This window comes from Lepisosteus oculatus, chromosome 21, assembly GCF_040954835.1.
Source record: "Lepisosteus oculatus isolate fLepOcu1 chromosome 21, fLepOcu1.hap2, whole genome shotgun sequence".
Classification (NCBI taxonomy): domain Eukaryota; kingdom Metazoa; phylum Chordata; class Actinopteri; order Semionotiformes; family Lepisosteidae; genus Lepisosteus; species Lepisosteus oculatus.
This window is the reverse complement of record NC_090716.1, coordinates 13,178,039-13,201,563: the sequence shown is the minus strand read 5'-3', so window position 1 is coordinate 13,201,563 and position 23,525 is coordinate 13,178,039. Positions and strand designations below refer to the sequence as shown.

The following is a 23,525-nucleotide window of genomic DNA, read 5'->3' as shown; positions in this document are numbered from 1 at the left end:
TAAGCTGATATTAAACATATTCAATATTGATTTCTACTTCATCTGTACAGTTTGCACAAGAGCCTAAGACTTATGTAGTTAAACATAAACATGTATTCTATGCTGCAAGTTATTTAATTTAGTCATTAATAAATATTTGTTTCCCTGCATTGCAGAAAGAATAATCCCATCTCACATGGAGTTAAGGAGAGGCTCTCTTGTAGAGGCAGAAAAGGGCATATTTGAGTCTCAGTTCAACCTTAAGAATTTGCATTGCATTAGTTTCCTTTATCTTCAATAACAGGTCAAAGCTCCTGACCCGAAAGAGCCCTGAGTCTTAATCCTAACATGCTGGGGCTGCTGCTTTACTGAAGCCCTTGGAATGGACTGGCTTGCTGTTCCTTATCCTAGAAGTTGCTTTCACTGTTCATCAGGCGTGGATCTTTGCTGAACTCTTGTGACTAATTTTAGCTCTTGTTTTTGTACCGAAGTGTTGAATGTGAGACAGGCAGCAGAAGGAGGTGGGCAGGGGCTGGTAATGAATTGTTAGCTCATGATGACACACTGCATGCCTAGTGAAAATGCAGTGGGAGTGAAGGCAGCTTTCTCTTGTTTTTTGAATGGCTCCTTTCTTTCATGCCTAATGGAACTATAGGCTGATGATCTTTTTGAATGCCATGACAGTGGTGATGTAAGGTTAATTGTGCGCAGACTGATCCCATTGAGCAGGGTAGTTCATTATTTAAGGGAAAAAAAGAGTAGCAAATAGACTGCTGAACACAATAACGCTAACAAGACTGTGTGGGAACCAGTGTTTGCCCTCCTGTCTTAATAAAAGGGTGTTATCATTGACAAAAACATCAAAAACAAAATTTAATGTACATGTGAATTGAAAAATCAGTTGGTTCCAAAAGCTGGGATAATATTCTCCCTAGAGATTGTTTGTAACCTAGTTTTATTAATTTATTCTGTTCTACTAATTAAATCTATTTTGGACTATTGTACTGTAAATAAAACAATGGGTTACTGAATAAATGTGCACTCCTTTTGTCCTTTGTTAGTTATTTTTTATTTGTATTTTTAAGTATTGTACATGGCATTTTCAGTGAAGGCTTGAAGTACTCGTGCATTTTGCTCTGTGGGTTTATAGTAATATATACTATATACTATGCTATGAACAGAAGTGTAATCTAGCTTACATTTGGCATATCTCCTTTGCACCAGTAATTCAATCTCTGTTATCTTGACAACTTTTGTTTCACAAGAGTTTTGACTGCAGCTTCTGTCCTCAGTCCTGAGCCAAACCTACTGATACTACTCTGTTTACATCAAGTTTGTGATAATTACCTGGCTTTCCATTTAAAATGGGTGTCTAGTGTCTTGATGACAACTGAGAAGAACAGAACAAACATACAGCACTACAGTCCACTCATATTATAGTAAAGACCATCAAGACTTGGTAGCATGGTGGCACAGTGGTTAGTTAGCATGGCTGCCTCGCAGCACAGGGGGAACTGGAGTGCTGTGTATATTCTCCCCTTGTTTGAGTGGGTATTCATTGGGTGCTCCACTTGGCTCTTACAAGACTCTGGACCACAGTTCGAAGATCATGGTGTGGTGGAGTGGTGTCCTGTCCAGCAGGTACCCTGTGTTTCTGGCCATTGCTTACCAGGATAGGCTCCGGCTTCCCTGAGACCCTGAATTGGAAAAAGAGGTTGGAAAATTGACGGATTGTCCAGATTAAAGTAGAAAAAATCCCGGTCAACCAAGTGTAATAGAATTCAGAAATAATTCTGCATGGATGTGTGTGGATTGGTTTGTGGTTACGCCCGCTTGCAGTGAAAGCTGTCCCCTTGATGGCTTCTCTTTCCTTCTCTAGAAGACTACCACAGACGACACGATGAAGGAGGGGAACTTGTTCAGGAGGAGGTTTTCTCTGTGTCCACCTACTACCACCCCACAGAAGATCGACCCACGCAAGCTGACCAGAAACCTCTCGTTCGGAGGAGACAATGACATCTACCCTCTCAGCCCAGGTGTCTTGTCAAGCTTCCTATACAAGCTGTGTATTGATCTATGAGAGATGTTTCTTTAAAATTGTTATTCTTTCCTGATACACCTTAAATGTACAGGACATGTGATTTGCTTATAACTTTATTTCATGTGTAACACAAATAAACCCCATTCCCGATAGTAACCATACTCCCAGCTGTAACCCTAACACGTGCTATAAGGTTTACTGTGATGACTATTATATTTTACTGTGAGTATTTAAACCGTTTAAATTTTAACAGGTAACCGGATACCTATTTTATTCCCGAGCAAAAATCATCAAGGGGAACTGACATTACTGTAAGTTTCAGAAACTAAATAAATTAATTGGCAGTATCCCAAATTTTACAAATTCTGAATTAAGCACAACAGGAACTTTGTGAGAATACTGTATAGTCTCCCACATTGTTGAGTTGTTGCCGTTTGAAATTCACCCATCAATGCCGATTCTTTCTAACCCTGAAATATTAAAAATAGGCTTGCAGTTCCTCTTTAACCATCATGATCATGCACTGGCTTCATGTCCTGACTGCAAGCAATAGCATCTTGTATCCCTATCTTGTCAGGATTAAGCAAGGCTGGGCCTGGTCACTCCTGACCTCTGAGAGAAACCAGGCTGTTATTGGAAGTGGTATTAGTGTATCAATAGGTGGCATCAGAACTTCTAAACTACTGTGCTGTAGTAGGCTCTGCCCTTTAAATGAGACTTTAAAAAAGTCCTGACAACTGGGTCATTATAATCCCATCTCACATTTTCATACAGAAGGGTAGTAAATTCAAGCATGGGCTTGCACAGTCTGGCATCTTTAAATTTTAATTGTTAATTTCTCACTTCTCCACTTGCTTTGCTGTGTAAAGTAGGTGCTGGTACATGCATGCCTGAAATGCTCCCTGCTACAGTATATGTAAAGTGCTTTGCTGTCCTTTGGTGTTTGGGATGAAAAGCTCTATACGAGTGAAATCTATTAAAAAAGCTATTAACTAAAATCTCTTCATTTGTGATCCTTTTGGAAAATTACAATATTGTTTATTCAGTATTATTAACGGCAAGACTGCATTCAAACAAAACAAGGCCCTTCACTTTCATGTCCAGTTCTGTCCCCTCTTACGATTTTCTAGAAAACCAACAAAGTTTTCAGAACAAATAAATAATATTTCTGTTCCCAAAACACAGTGATTTAACACTGATATACTGTAAGGCGTTCTTGGCCGACTTACTGTAATCCACCCAACCCCAGAAATAAGCTGCCTGAAACCCCCGTCAGTTATCTGCTTCTACTTGGGAAGGCCAGTCAGCCACTGACATGCAGTAGCCCAGCCTGAAGCCAGTCGCTCCCTTCGGAACCTCTGCCCTGCTCATTTCCGTAGAAGAATTATCTTCTGGTATGAAGGAAGTCTCAAGTAAACCTCACTGAGGCGAAGGTTGAAGAAGTGTGCCGGGAAAGTGCTCATAAATCAGTGCCCCGCTATGCCTTTTAGCTAATTGTTATATCAGCTAATATTCATTTTAGATATATTGTTACTAAGAAGCTGCTTTAGTTAGAGAATTTGCAGTCGTCTCTATTGTAAATCCACCCTGGATGGTTATATAGCAAGAAATTAAATCCTATTTCATCTTTCCTTAGACTCAAGGAGACACAAGACACAAGTTGGATTTCTTTTTCATGACTGCTTCGGCACTTTATTGGGACTTCTAATTGCAAAGGGACGGCAAAACTGTTCTTTGACTGGCACGTCATGTTTGGCCTTAACAAGATCGCATAGAGCCAGAGACATGACAGACAAGCAGCCGATATATATATATACATAGATGGATATAAGACATCTGACAGTGCAAACCGTTGATCACACAGTGTTGAGCTTCAGCTGAACAAGGCGGCACACTGAGCAGCCTACCACATAGCCTGATCTGTGTTGCTGATTGTCATCAATTAGTTTTTCAGAGTTGTGGTTGGCTCCTTCACGGCACAATAATTTCTGTGATTGCCGGACTTTGTGTTCTGGGAAGAGAGTGTTGTGGACGGATGGGAATTTCTAGGGTTTTTCGTTGCTGCCATTGTTCTGTCTGGAAACTTAATTGCTAGGGAAGGATTGAGTTCTACTCAAACTTAAGGGTCACAACTGTGTTGTTATGTGGAAATTCTTTGCTTTGCCCTTCTTGATCTCTTTATTCTCTGTGCAGGAAAAAAAGGGTTGTTGTGGCCCACTCATTTCTTCCTGTCTTTCTCTAAAGAGATTTCTGTGTGGGTTCATGGCAGGTAGCGATACTGAGAGGAATGGATTGCCGGTGCTGAGAGATGACGTCAGCCCCACTCAGACACCCAATAGCAAGGTAATACTCGTACTCCAATTCTTTGCTATTGTTTAATATTGACGACATACAGCATTGTACAGTGGAAATAAGCTTTGAACATGGACTCATGGTTCAGCGGAAACACCTTAGTACTTTTCAGGCAGTGTGACACTTTCCATGGGGAAAAAAAAAGTCTTCCACTTGAAATTGCAGAAGCTCATCAACACTCTTCTCTCATATAACTCACGCCTCCACAGAATGAGTAATAATGGTAATTACTGCAGCGCTGCCAGTGGTTCAGGAGGGTTGTGTTTGTGAAGCGTGTGCTCAGTCTTGATTACACAGCTCTTGAAAGCTGAAGTTGGGTTCGTGAGCTTACCTGAGCCATCCGTATGATTGAAAACGCCTCAAGTCTGAGTGGAGCACTCTCTCTCGCACGCGTGCAGGCAAGCAGTTTCAGTGATGTTGACCTCATGCGGAGCACTCTTGTACATTACTTGTTTAAGTTCCTTTTTCAAAATGTAGATGCCTGTGTACTGTAAACAAATGGAATGGAAGGATCTTCGTGTTAAGGTGGCCCAGTGGCGCGGGGATTAGCATTTTTGCCTTGCCTTGCTGAGGCCCTACAGTCAGTCCTGGAGCAGGAGTGCTGCCTCTGGCGCTCTGGGTGCTCCCATTTCCTCCCACAGTCCAAAGACATAATGGCAGGCTAATTGGCTCTGGCGTATGTCAGTCTGTGTGTGCCCTGCAATGGACTGGCAGCCTGTCCAAGGTGTGACTTCACCCTGTAAGACCTTTTACCACAATGTATCCACTGCTGTTGTGACTACAACTGATAGTTTGGATTGCTCTTAGGCTCCTGTCATTCACAAGATATTTTATAGTTATTCTTTCCCATCACCTGACTCTGTAATATAAGATATATTTGATAATGTTGTACAGTAGTTGCACTAGAAGCAATAGCTTCTCTCTCTTGTTTTATCCTAAAATGATTAAGGGTAAATATACAGTATTAGATATATCTTTTGTCTATTTAAATGTGAGAAGTACTGTATGTTAAAAAAGATGAAGGTGTACTGTAGAACAATCATGGTCTCAGGTCTAGTGGTTTATTCTCTTGTCCTCTTTGTTTCTCAGTGCTGCAAGAACCGAGACAATCAAAGAACATTTTATCCCAGGCCATTTCTTGAACTTTTTCAGTGTTTTTTTTAACTGAGGCTGTGCAGTAATGGGCGAGGTAAAGGTTGACTTTAAAATTAATTGGTGAACTTGCGGGTGCTGAAGGTGGCTTGTGTACTAATAAACCAGCCTGGGGTAGACATCTCTGATGGAGGGGAGCTGCTGTAGGCTTGTTGGAAGTGTGAGGTGTCTGTGTGAAATGATCAATCCTTTCAGACTGTGAAGGCTGGCTCTGACAGCTGTCACTAGAGAAAAGGAAATTGAATTCGAATCCAGAGAGTAATCTCATCGGGGCAAAGGAAGGGAGAGTGTTCACAGGGGTCAGTGCGCTTGATCCTCTCCTGATACATGGTGCACATGGCTAATCAATGCCAAATTATCAGCTAACATTTGATCAGCAGAAAGATAAGCCCTGCGAATCAATATGAAGCCCTTTGCTCGGTCATAGTAAGACAGTTCATTTAGAGGAAATCTAGTTTTCTCTTTGTTCCTCCAAGGTAGGACGTAATATACTCAGGAGAAAATAAGAAAAGGCTGCACCAGAGTATCTTGATCTGAAAAGATTGCTGTGGTCTGCATCAAACTCTCGAATTGAATCATGCATGTTTCCAGAGTGCAAGACAGAAATAAAGCAAAGCGGGCATGAAGGTGAAATGCAAATGGAAGATCTTGCCTGGTTTGTGTTTCTGAGCATAAATTTCAGGCTCCTTTTCCCCTAAAATGGAGGCTTGATCATGATAGAGAAAGAAAAGTCTTGGACAGAACTTTGTTAGCAATAGCAACCCAATGGGCTGGTGAACAATCAATCTATAAATCTGAAGACACACACGACTTTGCAAACATTACAGTACTATGACCAGTCTGACTGGAGTCAAGTGTTTTAATTGTGAATTCCGGAAGGAGGAAGTCATTTGCTCTGTTTATATCCATTCTTGTTTGCTCTGCGGTTGACCCTGATGCCCTGGGCATATCCCACCATCGATCAATTTTGCTGCATTGACTCTTGATAAAGAGCGTCATATCCCCTTCCACATCCCTTTCCCTGCTTATGAGAAAAATGAATTAGGCTGCCCAACCCTGCATACTTAACTGTGGAAGAACACCAGTTCTAATAACCACTGGAAAGCTAGGCTATAGTTGAATAGCATTACCGAGGGGCAGGGTCATTTTGAGGCACTGTTGGGTGTTTGATTTGAGCAGGTTGACACAAAATTACTCAGTTTTTACCTTAAGTAGTGTTTAAAGTACGCATTGCTGTTCTTCTTCCTCAAGCACACAGCAGCACATTTCCATGCGGCGCTCTTCCCAGTGTGAGGGATCTGCAGGTTTATGGCTGGAGCACTCGGCTGGTGTGCTCAGCAGCCACAGTAGCTGCGTGTAGCCGTCTTGCATGTCAATGAGGAGAATCTTATGTCAAACTGTAAGTCTGGATGCTGACCTTCCCAGCACATCTGCACCGATCTTTGTGTTTCCTGCAGGATTCTGAGCTCTTCTCCACTCCCTCACAGAGCACAAGCACTGGCTTTCTCTAGTATTTCCCCAAAACAATGCAAACCAACACATCACAAGGCAATGTGAAGCAGAGTTAAGCAGCTCAGTTCCTAAATGACCAGAGCTCTTAAACCATTAGGGGAATTTCCACGTTAAAACTGATATGACCTAGATAAATATGGCGTGCTGTAGAGTGCCAAAAGACCAGTACTGTTCACAGCCCTTGGCATCAATTCCCGTAACAAAGGCTTCACAGGTTTTATACTTAGTTATTAAGTCCCTTTAATTAAAGATTTAAAGCAGGCTAAAAGGTGCAGACCAGAAAATTCAAATTCAGAGGGCTTTATTGGTATGACTAATGAATTCCAGTGTTGCCAAAGCAAGTACAATTAATAATGCGACGTTTACAGACATTTCCGTACCTCGCAGTCATCCGCTCTGCTCTCTTTTCTGCCTCTCTCACTGCCTCTCAGGCTGAGTCGAAGGTCTTCAATGGCCATGACAAGGAATGCACCTCCCCCACAGAGAGGCTGGCCAAGAAAGAGTCTCTGAAGGTAGGCACTCCTGAGGGCACGGGGGGGGGCAGGCCAGGCACAGAGACGGGACAGAGTGGAAAGGCTATCAGACCCAGCCGAGAATCCTCATTTAGCCACAGACGCTAATGAAAAGGAGATGGCGATTGCAGATTCTATGGAGAGCCAGAAGAGGAAATCGCAACAACCAAGTGTTTGTGTAAAGAGAAGCTAGTTTATGCAGTCACTGATTTCCCATTTAAAGACCAGCATTTTCAAGGTGAATCTCCACCATCCTGCTGTAAGAATTGAAATCTGATTGTTAAGCACCAGCAGGAACATCAGCCTGATAGGTAGTAATATGGAATAGGGTGAACAGTCTATCAAAATGTTAATGTAATACATCAACTTCATTTGGACTGGCATTTTACTGTGCAGCTGTGGATTTTTAACCCTGTGAAAACAACCCTTTCATTGTAGGTTAAACTAATCTGGATTGATTTGTGCTGTGTCATTAGAAATGTGTGGTAGTTTTGACTATGGCTCCACCTAGTGCCAGTACCATGGTATCATAGACATAGATACGCATTCTCAAAAGGTTTCCCTGTGACAAGCCTATGGATAATGTGAACCTTAGCACATAAGAATCGTTTGTGAATGAGGTCCTTGAAATGTCATCAGTATTAACTGCAGGACATTATACTGTAGTTCCTTTCAAAATGGGAAATCACATGTAAAAAAAGTGCTATAAAGTATGTATAGGGTATTGCTTATTGTTTACATGGCAATTATGTTGTTTTTTATTTTGTTGTTTATAACTTAATGACAGTTAACGATTAAACAAAATCATGGACAGAAAGCAAGCCCTCCATTGTATTCTCAGTAATGCCCCCATGAGGTGAGACATGTCACACGACTTCCGTCCGGTCTGAGAGTTTACTTCACAGATCGCCATATGATTCTTTTGAGACATTAGAAGATTTGTTTTTTTCTTTTTCTGTCAATCTGTTGTAGGAGGTGTTTTACCAATATGGTTCTTGGGATGGTGTTACAGTGGGCAATCGACTTGAATATCATTAGGCAAACCCACAACTGAGTGTTAAAGGTAGAGATGATTGATGATTTTGTACTGGAAGATCCAGTATTTCATCAGTGGGATTACCTCCTGCTTCTGGATGGCTGTGATGACCGTGGGGTTTATATGAAACAGAAAATCCTGACAGGCTAATTAACTGAGAGCAGTGATAATGAGGGCATTTCAAATCAATAACTGATTTAGTGTGGTGATTAGGAGCTCAGATGCAGTTTAAGTCATTGTGGAGAACTAGGACTCGGTGTAGATCCTGCAGGTCAGGAGACTGCTGTCAGCTGTTTCAGCACTTGTCCTGTGTTGGACCTGCAGGTCCAGAAGAAAAACTACAGACAAGAGAAGAAGAGGGCGGCAAAGGAACTGTTCAGCGCTCTGAAGGACCCCAGTGTTGTCATCATGGCCAGCTGGCTTAAGGTAGGAGAGTGGAGGCTTAAGGATTTACTCCTACTGACCACACTGTGTAATGAACATACTGTAACTCTCCTCCTTTCATCACTGCCTTTCACCGCTGACCCTGATATTCTTATATCAACGAGGCTGTATTATTATAAAGCAGTAAAGTGTTCAATACCCTTAGGACTCACAGAATGTAATGTTTATGAAAAACTTTGACTCATTCTCTCAAGTAAAACCTGTCGGAATCCCAATTGGATAAAGATTTTGGTCATGTGTAGGTGACGAGGACTTTACCTCAGCCCGAAGTGAGGTTGCTGGAGGAGGGGACCACTGTTCTTCTTAGTCTATATCAAAAGACTAAGGTCTTGTCAGATTTGTAAAGATAATACCATATCAGTAGTGCCAACAACCAAAATTCAGACATTGAGAGACAACTGGACTTCATTTTAATGTACAAAATGTAGGCTATTGCATACAGATGCGAGAATGTATATTTCCAATATCGAATAGGAGATGTTGTTTCAATTCAAAGACTATTTCCTCATGTTACTCAATATACAGTACACATGTTCCCACTTGCACTGCTGTGATTTCCAGATATTAGTTATTAGGTCATGAATAAGAACTTCACGATTTAAAGTGTGCACATTATGAATGTTTACCGTGGGTGGATGGTTTTATTGTTATTGCATTAAAATCCATATTTAACAAAACGCAACTAGTAGCACATGGTGATCCATTAAATGTTTGGTAAAGAAAGCACCATCAGCACCATCAGGAAGGTTGGGAACTGTTGCTCTGGAAGCAGTACAAAGTAGGCCAACCAGACTTGGTCTGGAGAGAATGCCACACTCATTCAGAGAAGATTTCACCGCAGAGCAGAGAATGAAATGAGCTCTTCTGCTTGTCCCGCAGATCCGTGGCACACTGAAGAGCTGGACCAGGCTGTGGTGTGTGCTGAAGCCCGGAGTTCTCCTCATCTACAAGACCCCGAAGGTGGATCACTGGGTGGGGACAATTCTCCTCAATGCCTGCAAGCTCATCGAGAGGCCCTCCAAGAAGGACGGCTTCTGCTTCAAACTCTACCACCCCCTGGACAAGTCCATCTGGGCCATGAAGGTGAGGCTGGAGGTGAAAGGACTGGGCGCTTGAGGAACCTACAGCAGTGTCAAGTCTTTGTACACTTGTGGCCTCTTTCATGCTCTTGTCTTCTGTAAACTGTAATGTTTTCCACAAAACAATGTTATTTTGCATAACAAAAGTATACGTGCTTCTGTCTGTTTCTGTGTGTCTGTTTGTTTATCCCTGGGGTCTCCTGCTGGTCAGTACATCGTTGATGTTTGAAATATAGAGCATTGGACAGTATCAAAATAAGTGCTAGATTTTTATTAGTCTAACAATGTCTTGTAATTACCGTGTAAGGTTACAAGGAGTAGTTTTTTTCTGGCAGTAATACTGTGCAATGACTTCTATGTCTGCCATTGCAGGGTCCCAGAGGAGAGAATGTGGGTTCCATCACCCAGCCCCTCCCCAGCAGCTACCTGATCTTCAGAGCTGTGTCAGAGTCTGATGGTGAGCCAGTCTCGGTTTTATTTTAATCCTTATCTCTGTGCTTCATCAAAAGCTCCTTTGGAAGCAGTGGGGGTTTTATTACTGCCAGTGTGTGTGGCGGAGTCGAGGTGTACAGTAGCTTATAACAAGCAGTGTGGAAATTCTGGTTCTGTATGAGTGTGCGACTGTGTGTTGGATTACCGTGTCTGTGCTTGCTTACGAGGGGAGCAGTGCGACGCAAGCGCTGACTGTATCCCCCCGCTGCGGCGTCTGCGTGCCGTGCAGGTCGCTGCTGGATGGATGCTCTAGAGTTGGCCCTGAGCTGCTCCAGTCTCTACCAGCTCACCGCTTCCAAAGCCAGCCGTGATGGGGACCTGAGCTTCTCCTCCGAGTCTTCCCACATCCTCGGCCTGCTGCAGTCTTCCACCCTGTACGAACACGAGCTCTTCCAGTAAGTGGAGCCCAGCCTGAGCCCGACAGACGCCGACTCGCTGTATAGTTCTGATTCAAGCCAGATCTCCTGAAGCACAAGAGCTGGTTACTTCAAAGAAAGAGAACGGATATAAGAAAGCTTGTAAACAAGACTCGTTTCAGGCATCATCATACAGTAAATGACAGAATACAGCCATTTCATGAAGGATACCAGTGCGCTGTGTAGCGACATGGCTGTTGTAAAAACAAATCCCCTATTTTCAGTTCTGAATGCACTGGTCTTAGTTTCTGCTTGTGACCTCAGGCCTCAAGTAATTGATCACCTTGAAGTTATTTATCCATGGGCTCACTTCATTAGTGTTTTGATGATTTTTAATGCAAAACTATCAAACCTGTCTGAAGTATCACACCTTTTAAAACAATAAACCTTCCATGTCATTGAGCTGCTTACAGCGCAAATATATTTTTGCAATATCTTCTGTAGATTAGGTTTTACTAGTGTGTTGTATAATTTTAGAACCCTTTCATTTACACTTGGCATTTTTCAGTTTATATCACAGGCCAGTTGATTTGTGTATCTGACGCACCTCTGTTTCCTGTAAAATGTTGTCTAGAGTGGGTTTCATTTTTATTGAGTTAATTCATAATGAACAGCAGCACAAATAGCGGAATTCAGTGTATTTGACATTTACTGTGCTCAATTAATAGGCATTAGATAATAGTTCATCCTTCACTGGTCTTTTGCTTATGCAGTATTAGAAAAACGTAGTTGTCAGTTTTAGTCCTTATTTAGTTTCAGACAGTCTAACGTGTGTCTGTTTAAAAAAAGTAAAATGTTATTATTTTTAATTTACAGTACCACGATAATGTTGTTGTCTGATCAGGATTTATAACTTTCTCTTTTGTTTTTAGACCTGCATTTGAAGAGTGCAGTTCTTTTAATTACCAAGTGAAACAAACGGTCTTAGGCAAGTGACAGACTGACAGTTGTTTAGAGACAGTGATAGAGTGATCAGTTGTTTTTTATGTGGCAATACAAAGAGTTAACCAATTTAAAAGTAAAATCAGAAGGTTCTTTGATTGTAATAAATGTTTCAATCTTGGCAAATATATCCTGCCATTCTAAATTGAGGTTAATAATAATCTGTCTAGTTTATTTACTAGATACCTTAGTGTCATATACTGAAATATACATATAAATAACTGAAAGACAATAACACATTAGAAATGTAAGTAAAACATCTCCTTCATATTTTTCCCTTATCTTTAACCTGTAAGATTTGCTGTATTATTCCTCTAGCTTGTGTGCGTGACATGACTGCTACTCAGATTGGTCCTCCAGAAATACAGCAGTCACCCAGCTCTGTAACAGAGCTGCTCTGTTATCAGCTACGTACGACTGCAGTCCACCCAGCCATTGGCTCCTGCTCTCAGCTGTCATGTGGTACACATTAAAGCAGGAAGGGCTGGGAATGTGGACTGTACACAAGCAACAGCCTTTCACACACAAAAGGGGCTGAGAGAAGGAAAATGGCTAGGATATCCTTGCTCTTCTAAATATGATATCACAAATAATACATGAAAAGAAATTCCCTTCTTTTGGTGTTCCTGCTTTTCATATAAGCTTTTGTCAGACTGCTGTTGGAATTAGTATTGTTTCTGAGGTAAGAATTGACAGTTATCAGTGATGCATGAGATTTTTGTTTGTTCTGGCGACAAAGCTGCGAAGCAATATGTGCTGGCATGTTTGTTGTTTTTTTTTTTAAATGCAAGGCATACAGTATATCAGATTCATGGCTGATATTGTTCAGATCAGGAGCTTCAACATGTTTTTAAAAAACTGGCTTTTTTGAAAAACCGACAACACAAAGCATTTCTGTTGTGGTGTACACAACAAAGCAGGTGACAAAACGTGCTGGATTTGAACATGCCCTTTCCTGTGAAGGTAATTACAGGTTGTAGTGACAGCTTTTGTATCTACTAAAATAATATTTAAAGAACGACAGTAACAAAGATTTCAGGGTTGAATGATATGGTTGGTTAGGGTATGGTAAAAATAAATATTTTTTGATTTAAAGTGTGAAATAGAACATCTAGTACTGTACATGTGACCTTGGGAGAATTGATAGGATAATACCATGTAAAATTTGAAGGAGATTTGATTATTTTCTTTACCGTGCTCAGCTGAGATTGCCTCTAGACCTTTCTTTGCTATTTTGCCAAATTTGAATGTGTTACTTTTCATGCAGAGGATAAGAAAGGAAGCGACACGAAGAATTCTTAGGAAACGTTTGTTAGGACATGCAATTAATGCACCTGTTGTCACCACTAAATAAACGATCTGCAAACACTCACATAAAACAAACAATTTTATTTTATTTTTGAGCAATTAATTAATCTGATTTCTTATTAAGACAATTTGATAGCTTTATATATATAGTGAAGTGACTTGTAAATTATGCTGTGCATTAATGAAATTTGTATTTCAGATCAAAAGATTAATATGAGGCAGAAGCATAGAACCCCAGCTTTTTTTTCTTGCTGTTATTTTGCATGCACGTTTCTGCTACATTAGAACAATGCGAATTGTTGTGGTCAGTACCCCACTTCAGGTGAGCGTAAGTATTGGGACAAATGGCTGATAGGTGTTTCCAGTTATTTGGGTGTTCCATGTTCATTAGTTGTGAAAACCTATAAGTGCTGTGAATGTATAGCCTTGGGCCCAGTCTTTGGAGTTGACTATTTGGGTCTGCTTCTCTGATGGAAAAGCAAGGAATTGTGAAGAGGAGAGTAAAGAAAATTACAATTAAAACAAAGTTTTATTAGATGAAGATTAATCTTTATCAAAGTGATGTAAAGGCGAAAGAGCAGAGAAAGAGAGGACAACTCACTTCCTCATCTGTGAAGCTTGGTGGAGGTAGTGTCATGGCTTGGGCAGAAAAATGCCCCCAAACTTGCTGGACAGCAGTTCACCCTGCAGCAAGGAAAGGCATACAGTACACTGAACCAGGGAGTTCACCAGAATGAAGTGGAAACCAGAACTGAACAGGTCAAAATTCCTGATTTGAAACCTATTAAGTATGCATTTTACTTGTTGAACAGGAACCTAATGCGAGTGGCAGCAGTTAAGGTCTGGCAAAGCATCTTAATGGAAAATATCAAGAGTTTTGTGATGTCGATGGGTCACAGACGTGAAGCAGTCATTGCATGCAACCAAATACTAATGTTACACAAGGTTAATTTACTTTGTTTTAGTTTGTGCCCACACTTATTCTGAACCAAAACTGGGGGAGATTGAATACAAAAACATTCTAACATGGTTTAACATGTTTGCACTAGAATATCCAGAAATAAAAGCTGATGTTCTGTATTTTTACTGTACTTTTTCAGGTTTTACCTATATATATATTAATCCACAAGCTTTCCAGTAGGTTATCTCTTGTGTATTGCATACAACTATATAATTATTGGTTATGCTATTGAATTTATTTTAAAAAGGATAACAATTGCATAAAGCCTAGCAACATTTCTGCTACAGATGGAAAAAGACATCTATGAAACCTAAAATTATGATTAAGTTATGAAGGTAGTAATTGATTATGAATGGCTTTAATGATGTCTTCAGGATTGTGTCATGGTTAATAAAGAGAGTACTGGATGATGGTGTTGTTGCTAAAACCTTTGTTGTACTGTGGGGTGTGTTCTGACAGGTACATGATGTAATAATGCTTTGGTCAGTATAATCTTAGAGTTCCAACTGAAGCTAGAAATACAGCTGGTTCTAAAACTACAGTACAGTGCTTTGCAGATACAGAGCATGTTTTTTTTCTAATCCTAACAGTGATCATGAGTATAAACAAACATTTTAAGGTGTGGAAGGAGATCTTTGTCAGAACTGACTTTATGAGTGAACGTGTTTGGTTTTGCCATTTGTAAAGTTACTTAGGGAGAGAAAAGTACTGGATTTGGAGCAGATCAGCTCCTGAAGCGGTAGTTTTCTCGACAGGTAGGATCCAACTGAGTTAAAATCCTGTTCTTCTACCATCACTGGCCACAGTTGGAGAATCTACCAAAGCATCTGAAAGACAGATGAGACATGACAGGACACAAGTTCTCTAAAGGCCGTCCTTGCTCATGCTAATGAATTATTGAGGAAATTGCAAGCTGAAGTGCAGACACAGATTAGAAATGCCAGACGACAACCTGTGTACTTTCTGCACCAAGATGGTGTTTCACGTATGTGTTTGCTTTTACTTTTGAAAGGTTGAATGAGTCAATGCTGGAAAATCACCACATGGAAAACGATGGCTATTCTGACAAGTCAGAGAGGGAGGCTCACGAGGAGTCAGACACCGGGGCTAATGAGAATGGGCAGAGGCTGACGGAAGAGAGTGACACAGACCAGTCAGACACGCTGGGAGACCTGTCCCCCGGCCTTCAGGCCACTGCTTATGTTGAACAGCCCCAGGAGGAGATGGCAGAGGTAAACCGAAAAATGATTATGCCCATGTTTGTTTATGCAGTTTTATATTACTATATATTATAGTAGTACTATATTAGTAGCAGTAGATATTTACAAAAAACTGTAGTGATTATTTACCATAAAACTAGTGGTTTTGACTTTGATGAAATATTTTATTGTCAAATCTATCTGTTCTTTCCTGTTAACTTTCACTTTAACATATCAGACCCAAAAATATACCGGGAGGTATTACAAATGCACAAATACTATTATTTCCCATTTGTTACATTTTATACATGCCCTTTTTGTCAATATACTATAAGCTGTGTTTAGAAAAGAAAAGCCAACTCCGAAAGTCTCCCAGTGAAATAAAGTGGGCCGGGACTCGGGGGACCCTGCAGTCCTCCGGATTAGGTGGAGCTCTGCCAGGCTGTGCTGACAGACTGCGCTGCCCCTTCTCTCGTGCAGGCAGGGGAGGCCTCCCAGACCGAGACCGTTTCGGAGGAGCACAAGGGCCTGATCTGGACCCTCCTGAAGCAGCTGCGCCCCGGGATGGACCTGTCCCGCGTCGTCCTGCCCACATTCATTCTGGAGCCCCGCTCCTTCCTGGACAAGCTGTCCGACTACTACTACCACGCCGACTTCCTGTCCCAGTAAGCACTCCTGCTCTCCCCCAGCCCCGGACCCATGCCAGAAGATCTGCAAATGTGTGTAACCTCTGGGACGGGGCCGTTCCATTTCACTGTTGATATAAAAACCTCTTGGCACTGTGAGGGTTCCCAGATGTCCTGGAAGGCTTGTGCTCAATGTTCTCATTCTGGCTCCAAATAATTATTATTATTTAACTGAACCAGTTGAACAGGTTTGTCCATCGTTCAAAAACGAAACGTGCATCACACCTTACAGGTGGTGCGACGCACATTTAGTTTTAAGGCCTGTTAATCTATCTGACTACTTACGGGTAGTCAGATAGATTAACAGGCCTGATGTCTCCTTCCCTCAGAGCTGTCACAGAAGAGAGCCCGTACTGTAGGATGAAGCAGGTCCTGCGGTGGTATCTGTCTGGCTTTTATAAGAAGCCAAAGGTAAGATCCAGAACCAAATGTACCTTGGAATCCCTGCAGTTTTCAAGATTATATCCTCACTATGTTGTGTCATTAACTGGGTTTCCTAACATCAGATTTCTTCTATTAAAGTATTAAAGAATGCAGAATATTTTGTATTCTGTGAGGAAATAAATTGATGAAAAGGAACAAGTAAAGGTTTATTCCATGCTGTAAAGAAAAGAAAAGAGACACAATGTTTTGGCTGTGGAGCCTTCTTCAGGTGTCAACACTTGAAGGTACCACACCAGAAGAAAGCCTCCTCAGCTGAAACATTGTCTCTCCTTTCTTTTCTTTTCAGCATGGAATAAACTTTACTTGTTCATTTGCAGCTAACCCAGCTACCTACTTGGAAATAAAACGATGCCTTGTAAATGCCTTTTAAGCAAATCTTATGCTTATGGATAGGGGTTGGTTAACAGCCACTTCAGTAGTTTCATAGTATTGATTTACTATATACTCATTGATTTATAAATATTTATTGGTTTTGAATGCGCCTTCTCTTTAGTGCCAAACATTTTGTTGGTGGACTTATTCTAAGGCTAAGTCTAAGGTCCTATTACGAATTGCAGAGTTTCATGCAGTATAACCCTTTGACAGGTTTGCCTTCCATTCATTGTAAAGAGGGGAAGAGGCATGAGGTGCAAGGCAGCAATGCTTGACCACCCTTTCTTTTAAACATGACATCTTTAAAAGCTTTCACACCTGTAGTCCCTGGGACTCCGCCAGCTCTCACGGGTCTTTGCTCCCTTTGCGCGGCAGGGACTGAAGAAGCCGTACAACCCCATTCTCGGGGAGACATTCCGCTGCTGCTGGCTCCACCCCCAGACCAACAGCTGCACCTTCTATATTGCAGAACAGGTGAGACGCCCCCCTGAATGAACAAAAAGCTGAGTTAAGTCCCTATATACTTCTGAATTCTCATGTTGTGAGACTGTTCATACAGTATATAATATGTATGATATATAATATGGAAGAGGTATTGTGAATGAAGTAGTTTTACTGGCACACCAGCCCAGAGGTGATGGGCAGCAGGTCTGCTTCCTGCCGAAGGAAAGACTGTAACGGTAACGGTAGTGGGAACTAACCAGTACAGATTAGAAAGCAGCGAGTCGTGGAAGGTGTCTTTCAGTGATGCCCAGCGTGTAGTGCAGTAGAACTAGCAGGCATCTCATGTCGTGCGGCTTTGAGTCCAGGTTCATCTCAGCTTATTTTCCAATTGACTTCCCTGGACCCTCCGAAGAAGTCCAAAGAAGATTAGCTGATTGTACTTTGCTTTATGATAAATAATTTGCCCCTGAGAATTTTTGTTGTGCAGGTTGTCCTTCAACCCTCTCTCTGTCCTATCTCATAACTGTAAAAATACTTTATATTTTTCCACAAAACAGTAGGCAGCGTTTTTTAATGTTCCATCCAGGTTTCCCATCACCCCCCAGTGTCCGCCTTCTACGTCTGCAACAAGAAAGACGGGTTCTGCATCAACGGAAGCATCCTGGCGAAATCCAAGTTCTATGGTACGGTGTGCCTCTTCTTCTTCCCCTCCTCATGGCAGAGGAGAAGGCCGTGGTGTAACACCTTGTTGCTTTTGTTTCTCCAGGCAACTCTTTATCTGCCATCCTGGATGGGAAGGCCAGGCTTGTGTTCCTCGCCCGCGATGAGGAATACGTCATCACCATGCCCTACGCACACTGCAAAGGTGTGTCGCCCCGTCGCCGTTAGGGGCTGCAGTCCTTTTGTGTAGCTGTTGTCCTTCTTTATAAAACAGTTCCTGCAGTGCTTCTGCATTCGCACAGAATACTGTACAGATGAATGATCACAAATTGAGCGAGTAAAAGTGCTTCTACAGTAGAATAATAAAGCAATAATAAAAGCAACAAAAATGGTGCAATAAGGGAGGGGTGTCCTACTCTCAGGCATTGAAGCTGCTCTAAGGGCATTTGTTCAGGAATATTCAGAACACTGTTGTTCCTTTCAGAGAACATTCTGCATTTTAATCAGTTGCATTTGGAAGCAATAACACCTCAGTGGGATCTGAAGTACCAAATCTATCATTATTGTTATTCTTAAAAGACGGGTGAACAAACTACCAACTAAAATGAGACACCCAGGAAACTACCATGTCTTTACATTTCAGAATCCAAAAGGCCAAAATGCCCAAATCTATCCCAGGAAGGAGCAGTAATCATATTCCAGAATCAGTACATTCAAAAACAGTCGTCTCATCATTCTCTGCTTTTTATTTATTTTCTATTTTCAGGTATTTTATACGGCACAATGACAATGGAACTAGGAGGAAAAATAACTATTGATTGTGAGAAAACCAAGTATATAGCGGAACTGGAATTTAAACTAAAGGTACAGATTTTATTCACAATTCGCAAACTGTTGGCTGTTCTGTAGTAACTGTAAGGAACTGGTGCTTTGTCAGGTCTCCTATTATGAGGTACAGTATAGCATTATTATCACATAGCAGCAGAGAGCAGTAACTGAACTACTGTACCTAATTTCTCTACCTCATCCATACTTTTAGTCAAAACAAAATTAATCCTAAAACAACATCAAACCAGTCCTTTTTTATGATGAATGTGGCAATTAATGCTGTTAATCATTAGATAATTGCTTGCACCACAGTTAAATACTGTGCAAGCATTTGTGCATGAGATTTTGGATTTTGTACCTCAGAAAGATTGTATCTTTAGGGCTATTTTCAATGCCATGCTTTTGAATAAAAATTTTTGTTAAGAAAAAAAAGTCAAACCATGAGCACTGTGCTTTCTCCTAGCCTTTCCTCGGCAGTTCCAGCAGTGTGAACCAGATTTCAGGAAAGATTCGTGTAGGTGAAGATGTGCTGGCCACTATCGATGGACACTGGGTACGACAAAGCAAAGATGAAAACTGCTCATGATCGGCAGATCATGGGAGGTTGCACACCTATAAGTGGACACGGATCTGGGCATCAGGTTTTGGCTAATGCTGTTCACCCTCACATTTCTTGAGCACCAGGTTCACAAGTGTTTAGCTTGACATTATTTTTTGCTCCAGTAAGTGACCGTGCACCCTTTACTCGTGTGCACTGCGGGTGAAACAACAGTGTCTCCATGGTCCACATTAAAAGAGGAGGAAAGGAGCAAAACAGAAAAGGCTTAATTACTGCTGCCATTTTCTCTCATGTGCGTAATCAGGACCATCAAGGCTGACTCTTAAAACACTTGGTTTATGAACCTGTTTTGCGCATTCATGTGATTTAACTCACCTAACAAGCATGGCGGCACCCAATTCATCTATGGACCTGGGGACCTACAGCATCTGCTTTGAATTGATGCTGTATGTTTTCCCCACGTTCGCCTGGTTTTCTGTCCTCCATGTGCTCTGGTTCCTTCCCTCAGTCCAAAGACATACTGTACTGGAAAGGAGAAACTATGGCCCTGGTGTTTTCGAGTCTGGGTCTACCCTATGATGGACTGGCATCCCATCCAGGGTGTGCCCAGCCTTGCACCCATTGCTGGCCAGGATAGGCTCTAGGCTCCAGCTTCCCCTCGACCCTGAATTAGATGAAATGGTTAGAAAATGGATCGTTCTGTTCTGTTTATTGTCATATGCACGAGTCCGATGAAATCCTGATTTGCATGCATGTTCCAGTACCAAGACATTCTGCACAGATGGATGGGTTTAAGGTGTGGATGTGCTTGCGTGCTTGCGGTGAGCTCACACATGTACGTGGGGTGTTTTGATTCTCTTCCTCCCGGGCCCACTTTAGGACGGGGAGGTGTTCCTGCACGAGAAGAAGACAGGCCACCACGAGGTGTTCTGGAACCCCAGCCCCGAGGTGCGCAGGCAGCGCCTCAAGAGACAGGTGGTCCAGCTGGACCAGCAGGGAGAGTTTGAGTCCGAGAGGTATGGTCGGCCCACTTAGCAAGCACACGCCTTTTGAAAGCAGTGCTGGGGTTTTTCTTGTATAAATAACAATATAATACATTAGCCCTGCAAACCTCAGTTTAAATGAGGAATACTTTGGCCCACTAAAGGTAGTTTCCCAGTATCCTTTAATTTACCTAAAGGTATTCAGGTGCAGTTTTTTGGCACTATTTTTAATTCATACTTATTAGTTCTACATGGTGTTTTATTGAATGAACTGTGAACTATCCCCTTGCTTGTCAGGTGAACGTTTTATTGTAGTTACTGAGACCTTGTCGATAAGTTTTCAAGCTTTCACAAGATGAAAAGTCATGTTTCCTGCTTTAAGAGCCTCTCGTGTTATTGGTCTTTGTGTTAATCCAGTATTAAACCTTCAGGTACAAGAATGTGTTAGCTATAAAACAGTGTACTGTAGGCACCCAAATGACTGAAAAACATTGCAGATAGGAACTTAATTAACACTCATCCTAAAATTCCCTTAGGACCCAAAATCCACCACTGAGCATAAAAAATGTCTACGTAGTGTGGGAATTCTAACCCTAACCCTAGCTGGGGCTTCAACAGAGCAGTCTTGTCACGCCCTCTGCAGCCAGAGGGCGCTCCTTCTCTGTCCTGTCCCTAGTTTCCGGTCAGCTGTCCTTCCTGTCCCTCTCTTTCCCTTGGGATATATATTTCCGGGTCTTGCACTCTGTCCTGGCTCAGCATTGATGTTCGGATGTCCTGAGACCCGCCTAGCACCAGGGCGCCCCACGCCCGCTCCCTGAGGGCATAGGTTTCTGTACGGCATTCCTGAACTCTTTGCACTAATGAGCCTGGGCCTTTTTCCCGTCTCGCCGCTACGCATATGGGTCTTTTTCCGGTCTCCTGCTCCCCACGGTTAGTCCCTTTGGACGTCCGTGACAAGTCTGTTCCAGCCCTCCAGTTATCAGATTGGAAAATGTTACTCAAACCAAAAAATGAGTCTAAAACAATCAAAACCATTGAAAAATTATTATCTCGGAATAATTTAAAGTCTAAAGTCTTCTTTAGGCAAAAATTTAATCGTTTGAAAAATGCTGTAAAGATGGTATTGAAATAAATAAGCATTTCAGGCCAGGGTAGGGTGTGGGTTACAAGAACCATTAAATGTTGACTCCAGTTATACTTCTAGTTGCACGTTAAATGACACAATTAAAAGAGTTTACCCATTCACCTTTTAATCTGACTCGGTTTTGGATTAAAATCACTGAACGATCTAATATACAACATACAGTACATGGGACTCAGTGATAACTGCTTCCACCAGCCCCCTGAAAAGCTCTCCTGTTCTCAGTGCTGTCTCACAGATTCCTTGAGGTTATCCTCTGCATCGTGGCCCCGTGTGCTTTTGTGCTTCAGGTTGTGGCAACATGTGACGAGTGCGATAAAGAGCCACGACCAGCACAAAGCCACTCAGGAGAAGTTTGTCCTGGAGGAGGCCCAGCGGCAGGCGGCCAAGGAGAGGGAAGACAAGGAGTGGCTTCCACAGCTCTTCCAGCTCGACCCCCTCTTAAACGAGTGGCGCTACAAATATGCCGAGTACGTCTGGCGTTTGCTTTGGTGTGAGGATCCAGCACTGGACATATTCATATTCAGTGCCCAGCGACTCAGTGTGAAGCCAGTGAAATGCTCTGTGACGTGACTCTTTATGACACAGCTGTTATGCAAGCTTTTCTTTTCTGGCTTCAGCCTTGATTCTGCATGACGTCTTAAACACACCACAGCCCTGGGACTGATTCCACCCTGGAGGATCCACAGAACAGAAGCCATGTCCATTGTAATGTGTCATATGTTTAGCTGGTGCCACACAATGGGACCTTCACGTCATTCCCTTGTCACTCCTGGGTCAAAATGAGGAATTCTGTAATTAGGCAAATAATATGTTGCAAATGGGGGACATGTAACTAGGGCTCAGTGAGAGATGACAGAATTTCAGCTTAGTTGACTGTGTTATCTCAGTTGTTAGGCTGATGTCTGACTTTTTTCCTGCCTCCCCAGTATCAGGCCCTGGGATCCTGAGACCAGCCTGGTCCAGTTTGAGAAGAATGGGGTGATCCAGACCAAGGAGAGGCAGCCTCAGAGGCCAAATGGCCTGACATACATTCAGAACCGAGCAGCAAAGCAAAAGGTACACAGCCAGCATCTACTGTAGCTATAAAAATGCCCTACACTGCCAGCTAATACAAAATCTAATAAGTCAATTTTTTTCTGTTTTGGCGTCTATTAAATTGCATGCCTTTTATGATGGTTGTTAGGCAACTTCACAATCAAGGATATCTGCCAACTTCATTATCATAGCATGTTTATTTCCCACTCACAATGGTGGGTACAGAATGCTTTAGCAGAGAGCAATGATTGTTTTCCTCACAGATGATGGCCAGAAGGCTGTGAGCATGAATAGACAGTATGTGGCCCTGTTTGGTGCGTATGAAAGAGCGAAGAGGTCTAAAGAGAGGCAAAGGAACCTTAATAATTTTTCGAGGTCAAGAAGTCACAGAATACCAGTTATTGCTGCAACCGTACAGTGAGCAGAATGGATCATTTGTGCAGGGCGTGTTGTAGGACAGAGGGTGACGGGAGGGAGAGCTGTAGGACAGAGGGTGACGGGGGGACGTGCTGTGGGACAGACAGGCTGACGGGAGGGCTCGCTGTGTTTCAGGCCCAGAAAGAGAGCCAGCGCAGGAAGACCAGCAGCCAGCCGTCCAGCTGCAGTCAGAACACGGAGAGCAGCAGCACTACACCGGAGCCCCACCATGAGTCCTCCGACAACGAAGGTTCGGCCTTTTCCTTCGCTGCTTGTCAGGAGCCACTAGAGCTCAACAGCAAAATATAATTGCAACCAAGAAGACCATGCTAGGAAACTCATCATATGTTACCAGTTGTTTTTTTTTTACAATTCAGTAGATGAAGTTCTTTAAAGTTTATCATCATATCATTTGTATTTTCACATAACTAAGGTATATATTGCAAACATATAACTAAGGTATATAGTGCAATGGACATACAGTAGCTGGCACAGGTAGAACTATACATACAGTATATTAAGTGTATT

The 23,525-nt window shown here is 42.2% G+C and overlaps 1 protein-coding gene across 15 annotated transcripts in view; it reads left to right on the top strand.

Annotated features, from left to right (window-relative positions):
- osbpl5 (oxysterol binding protein-like 5) overlaps positions 1–23,525 on the top strand; it is a 75,622-nt gene that overhangs the window by 49,687 nt on the left and 2,410 nt on the right. For 9 of the 15 annotated variants that reach the window (XM_015338368.2, XM_015338375.2, XM_015338374.2 and 6 more), the window contains 19 exons: positions 1,859–2,015; positions 4,290–4,363; positions 7,468–7,548; positions 8,909–9,010; positions 9,908–10,111; positions 10,480–10,564; positions 10,829–10,994; positions 15,239–15,458; positions 15,906–16,090; positions 16,441–16,522; positions 17,303–17,401; positions 17,958–18,054; positions 18,138–18,236; positions 18,798–18,895; positions 19,323–19,412; positions 20,298–20,434; positions 21,833–22,012; positions 22,472–22,601; positions 23,133–23,247. In XM_015338368.2, coding sequence (XP_015193854.2) covers positions 1,859–2,015; positions 4,290–4,363; positions 7,468–7,548; positions 8,909–9,010; positions 9,908–10,111; positions 10,480–10,564; positions 10,829–10,994; positions 15,239–15,458; positions 15,906–16,090; positions 16,441–16,522; positions 17,303–17,401; positions 17,958–18,054; positions 18,138–18,236; positions 18,798–18,895; positions 19,323–19,412; positions 20,298–20,434; positions 21,833–22,012; positions 22,472–22,601; positions 23,133–23,247 — 2,401 coding nt within the window. The remainder of the gene's footprint in view (positions 1–1,858; positions 2,016–4,289; positions 4,364–7,467; positions 7,549–8,908; positions 9,011–9,907; positions 10,112–10,479; positions 10,565–10,828; positions 10,995–15,238; positions 15,459–15,905; positions 16,091–16,440; positions 16,523–17,302; positions 17,402–17,957; positions 18,055–18,137; positions 18,237–18,797; positions 18,896–19,322; positions 19,413–20,297; positions 20,435–21,832; positions 22,013–22,471; positions 22,602–23,132; positions 23,248–23,525) is intronic. The other 6 variants (XM_006642562.3, XM_069181490.1, XM_015338370.2 and 3 more) reach the window with 1 other exon arrangement.